The 19,191-nt window shown below is 41.7% G+C and overlaps 1 protein-coding gene and 2 pseudogenes across 1 annotated transcript in view; 1 reads left to right on the top strand and 2 right to left on the bottom strand.

Moving 5' to 3' along the window:
• RNF32 (ring finger protein 32) overlaps window positions 1-6,451 on the bottom strand; it is a 35,358-nt gene extending 28,907 nt beyond the window's left edge. Inside the window, exons 1-3 of the mRNA XM_023225369.2 lie at window positions 5,483-6,451; window positions 4,675-4,766; window positions 3,810-4,068 (exon numbers count right to left, since the gene is read on the bottom strand). Of these exons, the coding sequence (XP_023081137.1) occupies window positions 3,810-4,068; window positions 4,675-4,689 (274 nt within the window). The 5' untranslated portion in view covers window positions 4,690-4,766; window positions 5,483-6,451. The remainder of the gene's footprint in view (window positions 1-3,809; window positions 4,069-4,674; window positions 4,767-5,482) is intronic.
• Window positions 6,452-7,711: 1,260 nt separating this feature from the next.
• On the top strand, window positions 7,712-8,864 carry LOC111551467 (annotated as a pseudogene).
• Window positions 8,865-14,811: 5,947 nt separating this feature from the next.
• On the bottom strand, window positions 14,812-15,249 carry LOC111551436 (annotated as a pseudogene).
• Between the last annotated feature and the right edge of the window lie 3,942 nt (window positions 15,250-19,191).

Genomic DNA, 19,191 nt, shown 5'->3' with positions numbered 1-19,191 from the left:
TAAAAGGTTAAAGGTAAATAAAGAAAATGTAGAAAAATCCTTGCACTCTTAGAAGGGTGAAGAATATCTTAAGTCTCCCCCAAACAGCAATAAAGTGAAAAACAAAAACAAAAACAAAAACAAAACAATGGATTTAACATTAATCAGAATGAAAATTGTATTCAATATAAAATGACAGATATAATTTAAAAGATGGTAAAAGAACAGAAGATATTTTCACTGGCTAAATCAACAAGAGATTACTATGTAGAATATGCAAAGAACTCCAATAAATCAGCAAGAAAAGACAGAAATCCAAGTGGAATATTACATATAGATAGTAAAGAGCATGTGGCTCAATGTCATTAGTAACTAATATGCACAATCAAGACTTTTTCCATAAAGAGGTCCTGAAAAAAGGTCTCATTTATTTTCCTTAATAACTTTACTTATTTTCCAAATTGGGACATTCCTCTTTATGTCTAATTTAAATTTTTCCTGATAAAACTCTTAAGATTGATTATGATGAACCTATTTGGTCATCTCCATAAACCACACAGGCACAACAGAAGATCTTCACTAAACTGCTGTATGACATTATTTCAAGTCTCAACATGTTCATGAGCCACGCTGTGGCTGCCTTCCAGCACCTCCAGATCCATCTGACCGGCTCTAGGACACACGGTCCTCAACCAAACCTATTTTCTACGCCCACCATTTAAAAATCACATTTCTAACTTTTCAGTTTAAAATAATTTCAGATTTACAAAAGGTTGTAAAAACAGTATGAGGAACTCAAACAAATCAGCAAGAAAAAAAACCTCTAGCAACTTGCTAAAAGGGAAATCCTATAATTAGATAAAGGCCAAGGAACACCACAAAGGATGTGTCTACTGGGTGTCTACCCAAAGGAAAAGAAGTCATTATATGAAAAAGACACATGCATACGTATGTTTATTGCAGCCCAATTCACAACTGCAAAGGTATGGAACCAACCTAAGTGCCCATGAACCAACGAGTAGATAAAGAAAATCTGGTATATATACACCATAGAACACTACTCAGCCATAAAAATGAATGAAAAAATGTCTTTTGCAGCATCTTGGATGGAGCTGGAGGTCATTATTGCAAGTGAAGTAACTCATGTTGTATGTTCTCACTTATAAGTGGAAGCTAACGTATGGGTATGCAAAGGCATACAGAATGGTATCATGAACATTGGAGACTCAGAAGGCAGAGGGTGGGAGGGGTGTGGGATAAAAAAACTGCACGTTAGGTACAATGTACACTGCTCTGGTGGTGGGTGCACTAACATCTCAGAATTCACCACTATATAACTCATCCATGTAACCAAAAACCACTTGTACCACAAAAGCTATTGAAATAAAAATAAATAAAAAAGAAGAAACACACACAAAAAGCAAACAAACAAAAAAATCAAAAAACAGGCCAGGCGTGGTGGCTCACACCTGTAATCCCAACACTTTGGGAGACTGAGGCAGGTGGATCACCTGAGGTCAGGAGTTTGAGACCAGCCTGGCCAACATGGCAAAACCCCGTCTCTACTAAAAATACAAAAATTATCTGGGTGTGGTGGCACACACCTGTAATTCCAGCTACTTGGGAGGCTGAGGCACGAGAATAGCTTGAACCCAGAAGGCAGAGGTTGCAGTGGGCCGAGATTGTGCCACTGCACTCCAGCCTGGGCAACAGAGCAAGACTCCATCTCAATCAAACAAAACAAAATGAAATTTCAACATGAGCTTTGGAGGGGACAAACATTCAAACCACAGCCTAGGCACTGTGAGCTATCAAAAGACCTCTGGCACCTATCAACATAGTAATATATGTGAGTAGTGGATAAGGAGAAAAGGGTGAAAAGTACTTCGCTTGATGTTGTGAAAAAGTCTTCCAGACAACAAATGTAAGTGAAGGATTCTGTTCTCATTGATGCCTAATCTAAATGGAAGTTCTCCCCTATCAGGGACATACTGGATGCACTGGGTTGAATAGTATCATCTCAAAATTCTTGTTCACCTGGAACCTCAGGATGTTGACATTATTTGGAAATAGGGTCTTTGCAGATGTAGTTAAGATGAGGTCATACTGGTTTAAAGTTGGCCCTGCATCCAATGAATGGTATCCTTATAAGAAGAGGAAAGGGAGGGTACAATCACACGTAGAGAAGAAGATTGTTTGAAGTCAGAGACAGAGACTGGAGTGACACTGCCACAAGCTAAGCAATGCCAGGAACCACCAGGGAAAGGTAAGTTAGGATTCTCCCATAGAACCCTGCCAATGGCGCCACTTTAGACTTCTGGCCTCCAGGACACTGAGAGAAACTTAACCCACCCAGTTTGTACTAATTTGTTGCGGCAGCACTGGGAAACTAATATACTTAAAAACAGCATTTACAATTATAAATGCATAATACATCTCCTTTCTTTTATTAATTAGAAGAAATGGAATTGATCTGCATGCCTTTATTTACAGGCACAAACTTGTAGCAATACTACACACAGTAAGAATGTGTGTCAAGTTGCATGCTACATGCATCCCACCTATCACAAGGAAAGAATTTCAATCAGCCATGACGGAGGTAAGACTGACTTATTTCTATAGAGAATGACATTACAGAATTATTGTCACATGAAAATATGATCAAAGAGTATCCAGCAATCAAAAGAGATGGAAAAAGTATTATAGCGATATTTCAGGAAGCTAATTAATACAAAATATTATTGCTATTTTTATTGATTTTTGTTTAGGATATATTTCATGTTTTTTGAAATTCCTAATTTGTTGCAAGTTTTGGTCTTATTCTAAATATTCACACTTGTAAAAAGAAAATATTATCATATGTTCCTAAACCCAAATGTTAACCTTTTATATAACCCTAGTACAACGATCAAAACCACGAAATTATTGTTGCTATAATCTATCAATTAGCCTACATGCCTTCTGCAGGTCTGGTTCTCTGTCACACTCATGTCTTTTTTTGGAACTAGGATCTGATCCAGGATCACAGACTGCACTTGCAGCTATGTCCTGAGCCTCCTATAATCTGGAACAGTTTCTAGGTCTTCAATTGCTTCTGTTGACTTGACACTTCTGAAGAGTACTAGCAAGGAACTGTGTGGAATGTCTTTCACTTGGGTTGGTCTGAGGTTTCCTCATGAGTAAATTCAAATATGCATTTTGGTAAGAATGCCACAGAAGTGATGTTGCACCTTTCAGCAGGAGACACGTGAGGCTGGCCCGTGCATTACTGCTGACCTAACTAGGATTACTTGGTGCAGGTGCTGCCTGCCAAGTGTTACGACTGTACAGCTGAAGTAACTGTGAAGTTACTGTTTTTCTCCCTGCCATGTACTTGCATCTCTGGAGAAACCACCTCAATATTCTGTGTCTGCACATAATTTTTCTCATTCCTAATTTCAGTAATGATGATCATTACTGTGGTGTTTGCCAAAGGTGATTTTCTATCCCCTGTCTACTATCTCTATGAGTTATATTCATTCTACTATAAGGGATTTTTCTTTTCCACCATTTATTTACTCATTTATTTATTTTTATCAATGTGAATCAACATATATTTCTTTTGTTCTCCCATTTTTACTTATTATCCTACTTACCATTACTATCTTTACCTTCTTGCTCTAAAGGTCCCCTATCATTTTTAAACTTCAATACATACACACCTTCAATACATACATACCTCTCTGTATAATAATAAATAAATTATTTCTGTAACATAAAAAATTATACTATTAATCTCAATAGATTTTTGAGCCCTAATAAGCCAAAAGATAATGACTACATCAGCTTACCCAAAGTCAATGGTGGCGGTTTGGGATCAAGAACATATTCTTTTTCTGAATCTTCTAGTTTGGGGCACTGCGTAGGTTTTTTAAGTCCAGTATCTATTACTGCCTTTGTATCTCTTTGTCGAGATTTGTTCTCTTTCTTTTGTACTTGTGTCTTAGAAGGATCTGCAACTGAAAGATTTCGAAGTTGAAGATCATGTAAAATGTGATCTTGTAAAGCAACTGCATTGACTGCCAAGTTATCTTTCTTAGATGAGTGACCCTAAAAAGTAGGAAAAAAGTCACATTTAGATGAATATTATGTAATATATCATTTAAAAGAGAACTGAGGCTTCAATACTCAACCTTGATGGCACATACCAACAAATCAAACAGTAAGGAACGCTTGACTCATTGTTAACTAAACAGGAGCAGACCCTCATCTCAGCATTTATGTTAACAATACAGGAATATCTTTTCATTTAATTACTAAAGCCTTAATTACAATATGAATAAATTCATTATGACCTATAAACCTGTGCATGCCTAAACAAACCCATGCTGCTTCACTATAATTAAATTAGACTCCAGGCAAGTACTAAGGAGACTCTTGCCATTTCAGCTTATGCCTTTTTGTGAAAACTTGGTAATTTCCTGTGCAGAATAAAAATCACCAAACAGCTAAGAGATGCCTGCAGTAAATATCACCAGAGATTGTTTTTCCATCAGTCTGTCCACTGCCCCATGCCACACTTGGCACTGCCCATTCCTGCTGACAATTCCTAGTTGAAGCAGGGTTTGTAAACTAGTTTTTATACTCTCAAATGCCTGAATTAAAATACATTTCATGAGTCAAATAACATGTATGTTTAAGAAAAGAATAGTGTACCTTATTTTTTAACATGCTGAATCAGGAAACGTTGTTGCCTGGCTATCACAAATTCTATCATCACATCACATCACCTTTCTTTTATTCTTCTGCTGCAAAGACATGGTCAACAGAAAGTCAAAGCTATAGTGCACAGAAAAACCTATGAAGTTTGTGAGGACGATCTGTAAGAGTCTAATAGATCATGAAGCAGCAGGAATGCCTGCTACGGGGTGGCACCAAGTTACACATTCTGGTTCTGGAGGAAGGGGGTGAACTCAAGTCAATTACGCTTCGACTCATCCCTGTCCTCAAATAGTTCAGCCCTGAGCTCCTGAGGACACATTAATACAAATGGTTAATTACTATGAATTAATCCATTGCTAAATATAACATGATACATAAGTACTACAAAATTTCAGGCTAACACTGGAGACTTGTAACGGAAAAACTAGTTAAACTGGCATTTGAAAGATACAAAGAGGGAAATGCATATGGCACACTACAGGTAAGAGGAAAGAACTGGCAGGCGGGAAATCAGCATGATGTGCTTATTTTGGGGAGAAAGGGAACAATGAAGAAACTGGAATGCAAGAGGAACACTGGCTAACTTCAGTCTCTCCAGAACACAGAAGTACAGAATATGGGGACAGACCAACTTGAGTTGCAACTGAATTCCACCGCTTCGCTGCGCAAGATACTGATCACAGCTGAGCCCCACGATCCTCATCTACAAAGCAGGTATAACAATGCTGGCTTTGCAGGGTTGCCGCAAGGATTAATGAGACCTTTGAAGTATCTAAAGTAGGTCTTTTCACACACAACTTACTGTTGTTATTCTTGCTTCAATTCCCTTCAAAGCTGGTGGAATAGTTTGGAATTGGCCCTTCTAGATTTTGGACATGGTGTATTTTATGAAGACAGATGTATTCAAAATATACTGTGATGAGGAGAAATAGAAAGTTATTCAAGTAATCTAGGAACTGGCACAGGAGGCCCTCCAACACATTTCTTCTAACATCGTTTCCTTATAACGTTGATGAGAAATTGATCCCCGGCAGGGGCCACTGTCTGTGTGGAGTTTGCATGTTCTCCCCACGTACTGTGGGTTTCCTCCAGGCACACCAGGTTCCTCCCACGTCCCAAGGCTGTGCACGTGAGGCTCACTGGCGTGTCCCCGTCTGAGTGACTGTGACTGTGCCCTGCCGTGGGATGCCATCCCCTCCAGGGCTGTTGCCCGCCTTGGTCCTGAGCTTCCTGGAGGGGCTCAGTCCCCTGCCACCCTGAACTGGAATAAGGAGGCTGGAAAATGGAAGGATACAAATTATTGTAAAATAAAAATTCGTAAAGCATATGGTAATCACACAGAGATGCAGGACAATACCCGATGCAGTAGGAAAGGCCCAGCGGGCTGAGAATTGGCTGTTGTTTTGAAACTACATGGTAGGCAGAGGCGCTTCAGAGTTTTGACTTGGCCAACGTTACCTTTGATTTAACGCAGCCCCTCCACGACCTGGTCACTCATGGATTCACCAGAAATCGGGTAATGATCCTTCTTAAATGTATGTAGAGCTTATATGTATTTCAGCGTTTCATATTAGAAGTGCTTCGGTCTTTATTTAGAAGTTTGGTGATGTTTTTGTGACCAGGAATGTGCTGTGGGAACTTACCTCTTATTTGTATCAATTAACCTATGGTGAAACTGGTTTCCTTGTACACTGCATGGCTTAAAGCTCCAGTTTCTAAGAACCTATGGATGATGTTAAGTGAGGACTTACTGTATTGAGGGCTTAACTGTAAAAGTAGAAAGAAATTAATCCAAAAGAAATTAATCCAATATAATCTAAGGACTAACACTTGTATTAAATTACTCCAACTGAAAGAACAAACTCACTAAGGCGTGAGTGCAGAGACAGAAAAGCACAGTGGAACCAAATCTCTGAGATATCCAGGGTTAGGAGTAAAAACGTCAGTCGCTGCTCAAGTCCTGCAGAGGCTATGATGATGGTTCTTACTACAACCCTTTCCTGTTCCCCTTCAATTCCGGCATCAAGAGATGTTTGAAAGAAGTTCCACCCCATATCTCATCAAGATAACTGAACTTGGAGAAATGGTGGAAAGAATTTAAAATCCTGAAAGATCACTGCCAGAATTTTCTCAGTTCCTGTTTCCAAAAAGCCTATAAACTGCAGAAGATAGTGTGCATCACACTAAAACGGTCCGGTGATATCTGCAGCCACAGTTTAATCTCACGTTTCTACACGGTAGGCCACTCTCACTAACATCAAGGTAAGGAGCTTTTGAAACCTGTACGCTTTTAAAGTCCTATGGTATCATTAAGTTTTAGAGTTTAAAATTTAGAATTTAAAGGTATTGAAAACGCTTCAATTATCTAGTCCAGCTCCACTTTATAAAAGAGAAAACCAGCCGGGCGCAGTGGCTCAAGCCTGTAATCCCAGTACTTTGGGAGGCCGAGACGGGTGGATCACGAGGTCAGGAGATCGAGACCATCCTGGCTAACACGGTGAAACCCCGTCTCTACTAACAAAATACAAAAAGCTAGCCGGGCGAGGTGGCGGGCGCCTGTAGTCCCAGCTACTGGGGAGGCTGAGGCAGGAGAATGGCGTGAACCCGGGAGGCGGAGCTTGCAGTGAGCTGAGATCCGGCCACTGCACTCCAGCCTGGGCGACAGAGCGAGACTCCGTCTCAAAAAAAAAAAAAAAAAAAAGAAAAGAAAACCAAACACCAGGTGAGTCCTTCAATATATAATGAGCCTGTGGCACTGGCAGGGTTAGAAACGTAACCCTGGCCCAGTACTGAAAGCTAGGATGAACAGGAACACGTTGCTTTGTAAACCCCAGTAGTAAACGCTCAAGAGGCAGAGCTTGGTGGCAAAAACGACCGCTGGGTGCCAAAGCAAGTGATTTCAGCTCATTAAACACGCTCAATAAAAATACGCGAGACCAAGCCTAGGACGTAAAGATGCAACTCTACGTGGGGTCTTGGTGTTCATCTCCTGCCTTCTGAACCCCGCTGACCGTTTTCCGAGATTCTACTCATGCCGGAGGCGCGCGGTGACGAGGCTCCAATTCCCCTGAAAGCCGACACCACCCTGCGCCTGGGGCCCCTGCCGACAGCGGGTCCTACTGGGTTCTGAAATTACCGACGTGGGATCACTGTTCTAAGGTTTCAGGCCGCCGTAAATTCGTACCCTCAGGAAGAGCTGTGGAAACCAACCAGGAGCCCGAGTCCCCCGAGGAGGTTGCGCGCCGCTACGGGACCCGACCTCGCCTCACAGCTGCGGCCATCGCCCGCCCGGCTCGGAGGAGGCCAAAGCGAGTCCACGGACCCCCTGGCGGGCCGCCCTTCTTTCCGCCCTCGCCCCAAAGCCTCTCCGTGCCTCGACTCCGCCGGGAACACAGGAACCCAGGGACGTCTGCCCCCGTTCCCTCTGGCAACTCCCCGGCCTGCCGCCCGCCCGCCGTTGCCGTAGCAACGCCCCCCTCGGCGCTCGCTCCCCTCGCGCTTGGTTGCCAGCCCCGCCCTGCCCCATACTGCGCATGCTCGCCAGCCAGCCCGGCCCACACTGCGCATGCTTGCCGGCCACGCCCGGTCCACACCACATTGCGCATGCTCACCGGCCTCCTCCCCGCGCCGGGCGTCAGCGTCGAGAAGCAGGTGCGTGCCAGTCGAGGCTCGTTTTGCGGGCGTGTTTGGGGATTGCCTGGTAGGGTGTTTGGGAGCCGCGGGCTGACGCGCAGGGGCGTGCAGCCGCCCAGGCCTCGTGTAGTGAGGGCCGAGCCCCGCGCCGGGTTCACTGTAGTCCGCAGCCCCTGGCGGCTTTGTGGGTCTGCGCAGCCACGCTCCTCAGACGCCCGCCCACCTGGGCCTGGGACCTGGTTGTTTCCCTGGGTGCCTGTGGTCGTTCCCGTTCCAGGGTCTCGAGCGCACCGCCCCTTCGCTGCGCTTTTAGTCGAGGGCAGTTTTCTGGGGGATCCCCCGATTCCCCCGTGCCTCTCGGGCGACCTGGCCCGCGGAAGCCCGGGCGCCGACTGCCTGGCGTCGTCCGTGACTCCTGGCCCCTCTCTGTGGATCCCTTTGCTTCTCGCTGCGGGTTGTGTTTCCTGCTTCGTGGGCCTAGCCGTTTGCGTTGGATGCAGGCCCCGGTGATCCCTGCGTGGCCCGCTGGCCTTTTCCTGCTCCCTAGGTGACTGAGCCGCGAGTGACACATTGCAGTGACTTGAGGCAACGCGTTCCTTTTCAGACTTGCAGCAGGCGGTGCTGTTCACGCTCCTGAGTGGAGCCTTCTGGTGCTTTACTCGACGCCCCAAATAGTGCGCTGTTCCTCCCAGGGACTGTCTCGAGCTGGAACTCTTGCCCGCCTCTGTGAGCTCAAGGCTGTTCTTTCTCCGCCTGGCTCACTCCAGCCTCGGATGTTTCCTCGCTGCGCAGACCTGCTCGGGAAGACTCGAGAAGGCCGCTCCAGGACTCCAGCTTTCCACCGAAGGGCTTCCCCTCGGACTGCGTCTTGGCCCCTGGAACCGTCTCTCTGTATCCTCTGCTGTTACTCTCTTGGCCTCCATTTGGCTTGTGGCCTGGAAACTCCTGGCTCGTTGCTTCCTTTCTCTTAAGGATCACAGCCCTGCACTGCCTGTCGTCCACTGCCTGGAAACCATTGCGTTTTTTGGTCTGATTTTGTAGTTGTTTAAGAACTTAAATCTGGTCCCTCACACTCCATGACCAGAAGCAGAAATCAGTAGAAGTTTGTTTTTTCTTAAAATGACAATTACTTTATTGTGGTGGTTCAATTTATGTTGTACTTTAATTAGAAGAAATTTGGCTGAAAGTACAAAGAAAATATACAAATGCAAGTAATTTTTTTTAAAACTTCCCTGAAAGCAAGGTCTGAAGAAATTACCAACCAACTTAGAGTGGATCTGGAAGAAAAGGAAGGGTCCTTGCAGTCTTAGGACTCTTGCATTCCGCGACGTAGGTTTTAGGATAACAGCCATAGATGGTTGTAAGGCTTTGGGCTCAGATAAGTAGACTTAAGTTCAAATTTTGACTTATTTTACAAGTATCTGATTTCTGGCAAGCTCATCTTCCTAAACCATGAGCTCCTTATTTGTAAAGGGGACATTAGCCACTCTCCAGCAACAGCCCTGGAGCTTCTTCAGTCCTGGGATGGGACGTATGACTAGCCTAAGCGAACCAGAAAATCCAAGCCCCTGACCACAGCGACTTAATCAGGGCTGGCCATATGTCTAGCCAGGCCAACCAGGTAGACTCAGTATTTTTGTGGGTGCTACTGGCAAATTTCTTCAATTCTAACTGAACGTAGAAATGAGAACAGACATGAAATGGCGGCTGTGTTGCTGTCTTATCATGAGGTGAGGGCCTGAAGCTATGGTAGCCACCCCGTGAACCTTGGAAGGAGGATTCTACAGGAACTGGCAGAGCTAAGACTGGGACGCAACCCAGTCCTGGTGACGTATTTGAACCCTGAGGCTGGCCCTCGTGTTAGTCTTTTCACTTACTGGCTTCAGCCAGGTGGGGTCTGGTTTTGTTACTTGCAACAGGAAGAATTGGAATGATAACTAGGCATGCTGTTACCGCCTTATGGCTGTGGTGAGATTAAAACATGATATTGTGGGGGAACTGCTTAGTCCAGTGCCTGCTATTCTTTATATTGGTTTTAAGGTTTTTTCTTGAACTTCATAAAGTTTAAAATTACCATTTTAAAATTCCTACCTCTGTTCACATGTTTTAAATTTTCATGATAGTTTTTCTGTTCAAAATAAATTGGTCATTCTTCAGTTAGCTACAAATATTTTATATTTTATATTTTTAAATTTATTTTTTATTGATACGTATTAGAAGAACATGTTTTTGGAGTACATGTGATAATTTGATAAATTCATATAATCAAGTCAGGGTAATTGAGATATCCATCCTCTTAAATATTTATTGTCTGTTTACACTAGGAACATTCAAGTTATTCTAGCTATTTTGAAATGTGCAATCGATTTGTGTTAAGTATAGGCTTGACCGAAAATTTAACCTTACTGCTTTCTAATTCTTGACAAAAACAAAGCTAACATAGTTGACATTTGAAGAATAATACATTCATTCTTCTTCAAGATAGTGTGTTCTGTCGAAATGAGTTAGATGATCAGAATGCAACATCTTGGATAGGGTTAATTAAAATATATAGTCAACCTGTCTTGTCCCCAATACCATGTTGTCAGTGATTTATATTTTAACGTTACGCCTTTGTTTCAAAAAGATTTTTTTTGAGATGGGCCTAAGAAACTGCACGTATACAAAGCATGTTTGCATCTTCAGAAAACTGCTGTTGAGTACATTCCCCATGGTGCTGGTCAGTGCCCTTTGTGTAGCCACCCACATGATTATTTTAGAATTTCAAAATCATTAATTGAATGTCCTAGGAATAGTGGAGACGGAAAAGAAAATTAGAGGTACATGATGGTAAGGGTGATGAGGTTGTGCTTAGTCACGAGGAGAAGAGCACCAGTGTGCTTGGCTGATTAAGATGCACTTCTGTACTCCACTATGCTTAAGAAGAAAGCTGCATGTGGTAACCGTAAGAGATCTGTTGTATTAACATTGTCACAAAAAGAGTCATGAGCAGTCCAAGATGGATGGCAATAGTGGACTATTTAAGTGGAAGACATTGATATGAAGGGAAAATCTTACATTTTGCTTGTGTAGAAGGCAATTCAGAGAAAGTTCAAATACTAGCATAGGCAGTTGGAGTCCATCTTGTGGAGGTTGGGGTTTTTTTCATGATGACACTAGAGACACGTTATTGGAGACTGGTGCGGGCACTGTATGGATTTTTTTTTTTTTTTTTTTTGAGACAGAGTCTCTCTCTGTCACCCAGGCTGGAGTACAATGGTGCCATCTCGGCTGACTGCAACTTCTGCCTCCTAGGTTCAAGCAATTCTCCTGTCTCAGCCTCCCGAGTAGCTGGGATTACAGGTGCCTGCCACCACGCTTGGCTGATTTTTGTATTTTTTAGTAGAGATGGGGTTTCCCCATGTTGGCCAGGCTGGTCTTGAACTTCTGACCAGTGGTGATCCTCATGCTTTGGCCTCCCAAAGTGCTGGGATTACAGGCGTGAACCACTGTGCCCGGCCTATGGATTCTTAACGTATCACACCTGCAGGATTTGAGTTTGCCCACCTGCCTAGTCTCTAAATACTGCACTAATGGAAGCCTAGGCAGGGTCAGAATGGTTCTTAATTCAATATCCTTCTCACGTTTTAATATCTTAATGCTCTCACATTTCTCCTTTGTTATCTACAAAATATTCTCAAAACCTACTCAGTACATATTTGACTCTTGTTTTTCTTAACACAGTCCTTGACATCTAAAACAAACCTGAGGAGCAGAAATTGGTGGCATGGATTTCATCTTTAATTTAGCTTTCAGTTTTAACCTTCACCAAAACCATCTCTCATTCCATTTATTTTTCTTAATCTTCAGTATTACCTTTAACTTTCTACTCACACTTGTATATTTATTACCAATTTCTATTCCTAAACTTGCTGATGTGGTTTGGCTGTGTCCCCACCCAAATCTCACCTTGAAATGTAGTAATTAATCTGCATATGTCAAGGGCAGGGCCAGGTAGAGAGAATTGAATCATGGGGACAGTTTCCCCCATACTGTTCTTGTGATAGTGAATAAGTATCACAAGATCTGATGGTTTTATAAATTGGAGTGGCCCTGCACAAGCTCTGTCTTGCCTGCTGCCATGTAAGACCTGTCTTGCTTCCCACTCGCTTTCCACCATGATTTTGAGGCCTCCCAGCCATGTGGAACTGTGAGTCAATTAAACCTCTTTCCTTTACAAATTACGCAGTCCCAGGTGTGTCTTTATTAGCAGAATGAGAACAGACTAATACACTTGCTTCCGCCCAGATTATTTTTTCAAAGAATTCTAAGTCACTTCCTGTTTTTTTTTTTTTTTTCTATATGTGAGGACCCGCAGTTGTTTGGAAATTTGCCAGTCTCTCCTAGTGTTTTGTAGCAGCAGTTGCTGTAAAGACTCAGGTATACTAGTGGGAATTTACTGAAGTGTGTTTTTTCCTTGAGATTATATTATAGTTCTGTTTTGTCTTTAATAATGAAAAAGGGCTTAGGATGAGTTGTTTCCACTCCTCTGACAAAGTTCATTTAAAAAAAATACTGTGACAGACATGATTACGTCATTCCTGTCAACATTAAAATAGTAGTAGAGAAACACTGATGAAAACACTTCCGACACTGGAGAAGAGAGGAGAAATCTTGTTTTCATTCTTACTCTATAATTTAAAGTCATGAGTATAACAAATGAGCCTTTAAAAACTATTTTCTGAATTTAAAAAATGTAGCAAATTCATTCTTTGTTGTTGAATTCAATATACTTAGAAGTAATTTATCACTTTGGTAAAGAATAATGTCCTATGCCTTCATATCTGACATGATGAAGATATTCATGCTATCTACACTGTGATCACCAGATACTAGCCACTTTAAAAATGTTACCAAAAGAAATTAGGCATACTGATTGTATCAAAGGTGTTTGGGTAATGTGGACTCCTTTCAGACATTTGTGATTTTTCTGCCTTAACTGAAAGTTTTGACAGGTTTGTAAAAGCATAAATATCAAGTTATTAGTAGAAACTCTAAAATAACCTAGGAAATAAACATATATACTGGTTTCAACCAGTTTGGCTAAAGCTAGATGTCACTAAAAATTGAATCAGTTGATGCTCTAATGTGTTCAATATATCAAGAGACAGGGTGTTCCCTGATCACATCCAGATAATTTTAATTAATAGGTTTCTCAATAAATTTTACAGATAAATTAAAAAATAATACCGAGAGCTCCCTCTCCTTGCAACAGTTTCCCCTGTTTGCCATTTGTATGCTATGTTTGTTAAACTTGATGTACAATGAGGTTGCCCATGTTTAATGTTGACTATGAAACTCTCCACAAGTACAAAGGAGAGACCCCTTCTGCAGTTTTATTCATAGTGGCACAAGCAAAGGAACTATTGAGAGATGAGTCTCATGATAGCAGAACAGTATTGATCCGTGATCTTGGGAAAGCTGTCCACATCTAGGCTGCTGTCTGCTTTTGGGGAGAAACTTTCATGGTTAGCTTTACCTTAACGTCTCCAACAGGTGTATAGATTTGAAGAGTCTGGAGGGGCCTGTTTCAGCTGTGAGATTGTAAACCCAAGGCTCAAGGTCCTGAAGTTTTGCTGCAGTGTAAGTGGCAGGGGCAGTCTTTCCCTGATGTTTTCAGAAGACTCAGTTTCTAGGTTTTAGATAATGTAGGGTTTGATTGTCCTCAGTAGACCATGGAAAGCTTTCTTTACCTGGTGAAAATAACACTTGGGCATAATGGCTTAAAGCCTTGCAGCACTTAGTCATATCGGAGCTTAGGAGGAGGAGGAGATGTGTAAGGTTCTATTATTAGGAGCATAGGCCTTCAGTGACTATTGTATAAGGGATCAACTTATGTTTTCCACGTGGAAGTGGATCTGTCACCAATCCACAGTACTTTAGACCAAAGAAATCCAGTCAATTCAGTTAGCTTATACTAATGTGATTGTACCTATGATACCTTATCTCATTGTTTTATAGCTTGTCTGGTGAAACAAGTACCTCTATCACTAGCAGTCTTTCCAGGTATATCCCATGAGAGAAACATATTTCCTAATAACCTTTTGTCTACTGTTACAGCGCGAGACTTTTTGAATGGAAAAGCTTCTATACAATCAGAAAACATACATTGAAAATGGCAATGGAATGAAATCCCTCTAAAAATGTTTCAGTGGGCTATCATGTAGCAGAAATGTACATGAAGTTTTGATTGCCTTCCCAGGATTATAGATTTGACAAACCAAACATTGGTCATAAACCATTTTAGCAATTTAGAACACTAACCATGCCAGTATTCTATTTGGATCATCTTATCTCTTCCATGATGGGCCATGGAGTGTAGAGCTTTTAATAACAGAAGCTTTAAGGATTCAGGAAGGACCAGGCATCTCTCCAGGCTTTCCATGGGTCCATCCTTAACATTAGATTTATATCTTCTTTTTTTCATTTCAAGTTTTAAAGCTTATATGTAAGATTACTTTATTCCTGCATATTCTCAGTTGTTTCTTCCTTGTATTTGCCCTTTTTTTTTCCTACTTGGTGAGATTTGGCTTTCCGTTCAAGAATCTTTTTGTGGTCTGTGTCCCGTTTTAGCCTAGTGATAACCACCTTGCTGGGGTGAATGCCTGCATGCACAGTTGTGCCATTAGCCTTTTCCCGCTGCACCCGTTCAGCGTGGAGGACATATTTCTTCCTGTCAACCTGGACTACTTTGCCAATTTGCTGACCTTTATAGTGTCCTCATACAATGTGAAATTCATCATCCTTTTGGGTGGGCATGGATCACACGTTGTACTTCTGTCTCAGCTCTTTGGAAAGAGGAGAAGACATAATCTTCCTGTAACTGTGGGAAGGTGCATTGAAATGCCTTTCGTGGTTCTTGCTTCGGTCAGAAGTTGCAAAGGGATTGAAGTTCATTTTGGCCATTCTCACTTCAGTGATAGCAGCAAAATGGAAGATTTATATCTTCTTAAATATCAGCTTTGTTTCTCCAATTCAGGTGCATAGCACTGTTTATTAGATGGGTTATTACAGGTAAATTTTACTTGGATCATGGAGTTCATCTAAACTACATATCAAAACCATTTCAGTACTGGCTGACTTAGCTTGAAAATCTGGCAGAGTATTTCCTTGATATTCAATTAATTTTTATCCTGATTGGATTATCAGTTTCATAAACCAGTCAGTCTGTTCATTAGAGTGCTGGTAATTCATACCCAGTCTAAACGATATGATCCTAAAGTTATCAGAAACTTGGCATTCAAGACTGCTTATCAGAGTCCTTTCCATCCTTTTCATGAATCTCCTCGAAGGCACGATACTCTAGGATTTTACTACCTTATGAACTTAACGTAGCGGATAATCCTGCTTCTCTGTCTTTTGGATGCTGCGAGGGTCCTCTGTAGCATCCCAAAGTTAGTTTGAGGTAACAACAAAAAAAGACAATTTGAAATTTGATTTTGGGAAGCCTGTCAAATATGTCAAAGGTTTAAAATAATCAAAACAGGATCGCAAGGCATTGTAAGATAATACTCATTTAGCCAAAGTGATAAAAGGGGTTAGAAAGCAAAAACTGTTCTTCTTTGATAGAGAGGAGACTCAGTTTTCCAATCAACAGATCTGAGAAAGACAGCATGAGACAGAATCTGTCTCCTGCTCTTCTCTCTGTCTCTTGCACTTTACTCAAAAGGTGAACAAACGTCTTTTGCTACCTTTTATTAATACTACATGAAAATTCTTGTTCAAGGCCGGGCGCGGTGGCTCACGCCTGTAATCCCAGCACTTTGGGAGGCTGAGGCGGGTGGATCATGAGGTCGACAGTTCAAGACCAGCCTGACCAATATGGTGAAACCCCATCTCTACTAAAAATACAAAAATTAGCTGGGTGTGGTGGCAGATACCTGTAATCTCAGCTATTTGGGAGGCTGAGGCAGGAGAATTGCTTGAACCTGGGTGGCAGAGGTTGCAGTGAGCCGAGATCATGCCACTGCAACTCCAGCCTGGGCTACAGAACGAGACTCTGTCTCAGGAAAGAAGAAAAAAAAAAAAAGAAAGAAAAGAAAATTCTTGTTCAAAAGGGAAAACCAAATTTTACTTTTGCATAGTGTATTATCAACACTAAGCTAATAAAACCTTATAAACAAATCTGTCCAATTTGTCATCTTTTGACCTCAGAAAATTTCCATAAACTTTTTATAATCTCTTATAATTGTTTCATTCTTTTCAACTTCATTCATTTAATCTGTCCTTTTTATTCCTTCAATTTGAAACAATCTTCAGCTTCTAGACAAAGTTATTTTTTTCTCAACACACATTTTCATGCCTTACAACTTTCCTCACCAAAAATACTTTGCTTTTCTTTAGACACTATATACAAAATTGTTTCTTATGTCTATTAGTTTCAATTACATATATTAACTACAATTTTAACTACTAGTAACCCTAATTTCTAGTGAAAACCTAGGAAGTACTTTTGAACTGTTCTATATCAATAATTGTAGATGAAAACTATTTCTTAACTTTTTAGATAGGTTTTCTCAAGTTTTTGTTTATTAATATATGTAAATATATGTAGCTTTTCTATACCATATAAAAATAAGATGCCAAAATATATAAACTTACATTTATGTTTACTAATTAATGCTTTAGTATTTTAACTTACTCAGAAATGACTCAGACATTTATGCTCATTGCTTAATTCAATATAGCATAACTTTAAGATTTTAAATTACAGAAAAGAACTTTGAAACAGGTACTCCCATGCTAATGACGTAGGAATTCTACTAATAACACAGGTACTCTCCTGCTAGTATTTTCCCCAGTTGTTCTGAGTCTCAGTCACGTGGTACCCAGGATGGCTTTGAAGGGCAGGGCCTATTTGGGTCTTGAATTTACATATCAAATGTAGAGCTCAAGACAGAAGACACCTGTGAAGATGATGCCTGGGAGATCCAAACCCTTTCAGCATGGCTGAGAGACAAAGCTGGCCCAAGGAGGAAGGGGCTCATCTTGGGCTTGACTCTGCCTTGTAACTGGTGGTCTGGCCACTGATAACATGTCCCCAGGCCTCACCATGGTCACCTATCCAGACCCCAAAATCCAGAGGCTCAAAACGCAAGAACAAAATATTACAGACAAATTAAACAAGTATATGAAGTATTATAGAAGCAGCAGTTTTTTGCCCTTAAAAACATGTAGTAGAGATAGCACAAACCTGTTTGACCAGTAGATCTAGCCAAAAATATCTGAACAATTCTGAAGCCATTTCTATTTTATCAACAATTTTAAAGCTAGCTTTATTTGCCAAATATTATACACATAATACATATCAACATACAGACACATGGAGAAGCAGAGCTTATAGCTTTTACAAGTAATTCTCATTTGCTAGCTTTCAAATAGTTTTTATTTCACTATTCAGACTATTAATCTTCTAATTACGTTTCATTGCCCTAAGCAATTGTTAGCTAGGCAGCCCTAAATTTGCATTTCTAGGGGTGACTGTTAGGTGAAACAAGGTAGAAAATTTATATCTCAAAAGCTCAGAGCTGAGACTTTAGGCTTAAAGGAAAAAGATTGTACATAAAGGCACAGTTAGGACAAGATGGCCAAGGAAAACACCTTAAAGGTAAGACTTGTTATGTAAATTTAAAATAATGGTAAGAGTTTTTGGGGTGGGGGTGGTACCACACACTTTTAAAGAACTAGATCTCGCAAGAACTCACTATCATGAGAAAAACACCAAGGGGGAAATCTGCCCCCATGATCCAATCACCTCCTACCAGACCTCACCTCCAGCATCGGGGGTTACAATTTAACATGGGATTTGGGTGGGGACACAGATCCAAACCATATAATTCCACCCCTGACCTCTCCAAATCTTATGTCCTTCTCACATTGCAAAATACAACCATGCCTTCCCAGCAGTCTCCCAAAGTCTTAACTCATTCCAGCATTAACTCAAAAATCCAAAATCTCATCTGAGACAAGGCTAGTCCCTTCCACCTATGAGCCTGTAAAATAAAAAACAAGTTAGTTGCTTCTAAGATACAATGCAAGTATGGGCATTGGGTAAATACTCCTGTTCCAAAAGGGAGGAATCCACCAAAAGAAAGGGACTACAGGCCCCACTTGAAGTCTGAAACCCAGGAAGGAAGTTATTAAACCTTAAAGCTCCAAAATAATCTTGTTTGACTCCATGTCCCTATTTCAAGACACACCAGTGTGAGAGGTGGGCTCCCAGGTCCTTGGACAGCTGTGCCCCTTTGACTTTGCAGGGATCAGCCCCTGCAGCTGCTCTCACAGGCTGTGGTTGAGTGCATGCAGCTTTTCCCAGTGTATGGTGCAAGCTGTTGGCTCTACCATTTCAGGGTCTGGAGGATGGTGGCCCTCTTCTCACAGCTCTGTTAGGCAGTGTCCCAGTGGGGACTTTATATGGAGGTCCAACCCCACATTTCCCCTCTGCACTGCCCTAGTAGAGGTTCTCTGAGAGGGCTCTGCTCCTGCAGTAGGCTTCTGCCTGGACATCCAGGGTTTTCTATACATCCTCTGCAATCCATCCAGGTGGAGGCTTTTAAGCCTCAACTCTTGCATTCTGTGCATCCACAGGCTTAACATTATGTGGAAGCTGCCAAGGCTTACAGCTTGCACCCTCTGAAGCAGTGGCCCAACTTGTACCTGGACCCCTTTTAGCCGTGGCTGGAGCTGGAGTGGCTGGGATGCAGGGAACAGTGTCCAGGGCAGCAGGGGCTGGGCCTGGTCCAGGAAACCATTCAGTCCTTCTAGCACTTCAAGCCTCTGATGGGAAGGTGATATGGTTTGTCTCTGTGTCCTCAACCAGATCTCATCTTGAATTGTACT

Source organism: Piliocolobus tephrosceles, chromosome 8 (genome assembly GCF_002776525.5).
Source record: "Piliocolobus tephrosceles isolate RC106 chromosome 8, ASM277652v3, whole genome shotgun sequence".
Lineage (NCBI taxonomy): Eukaryota > Metazoa > Chordata > Mammalia > Primates > Cercopithecidae > Piliocolobus > Piliocolobus tephrosceles.
The sequence above is the reverse complement of the archived record's forward strand: the minus strand, read 5'-3'. Positions and strand labels throughout refer to the sequence as shown.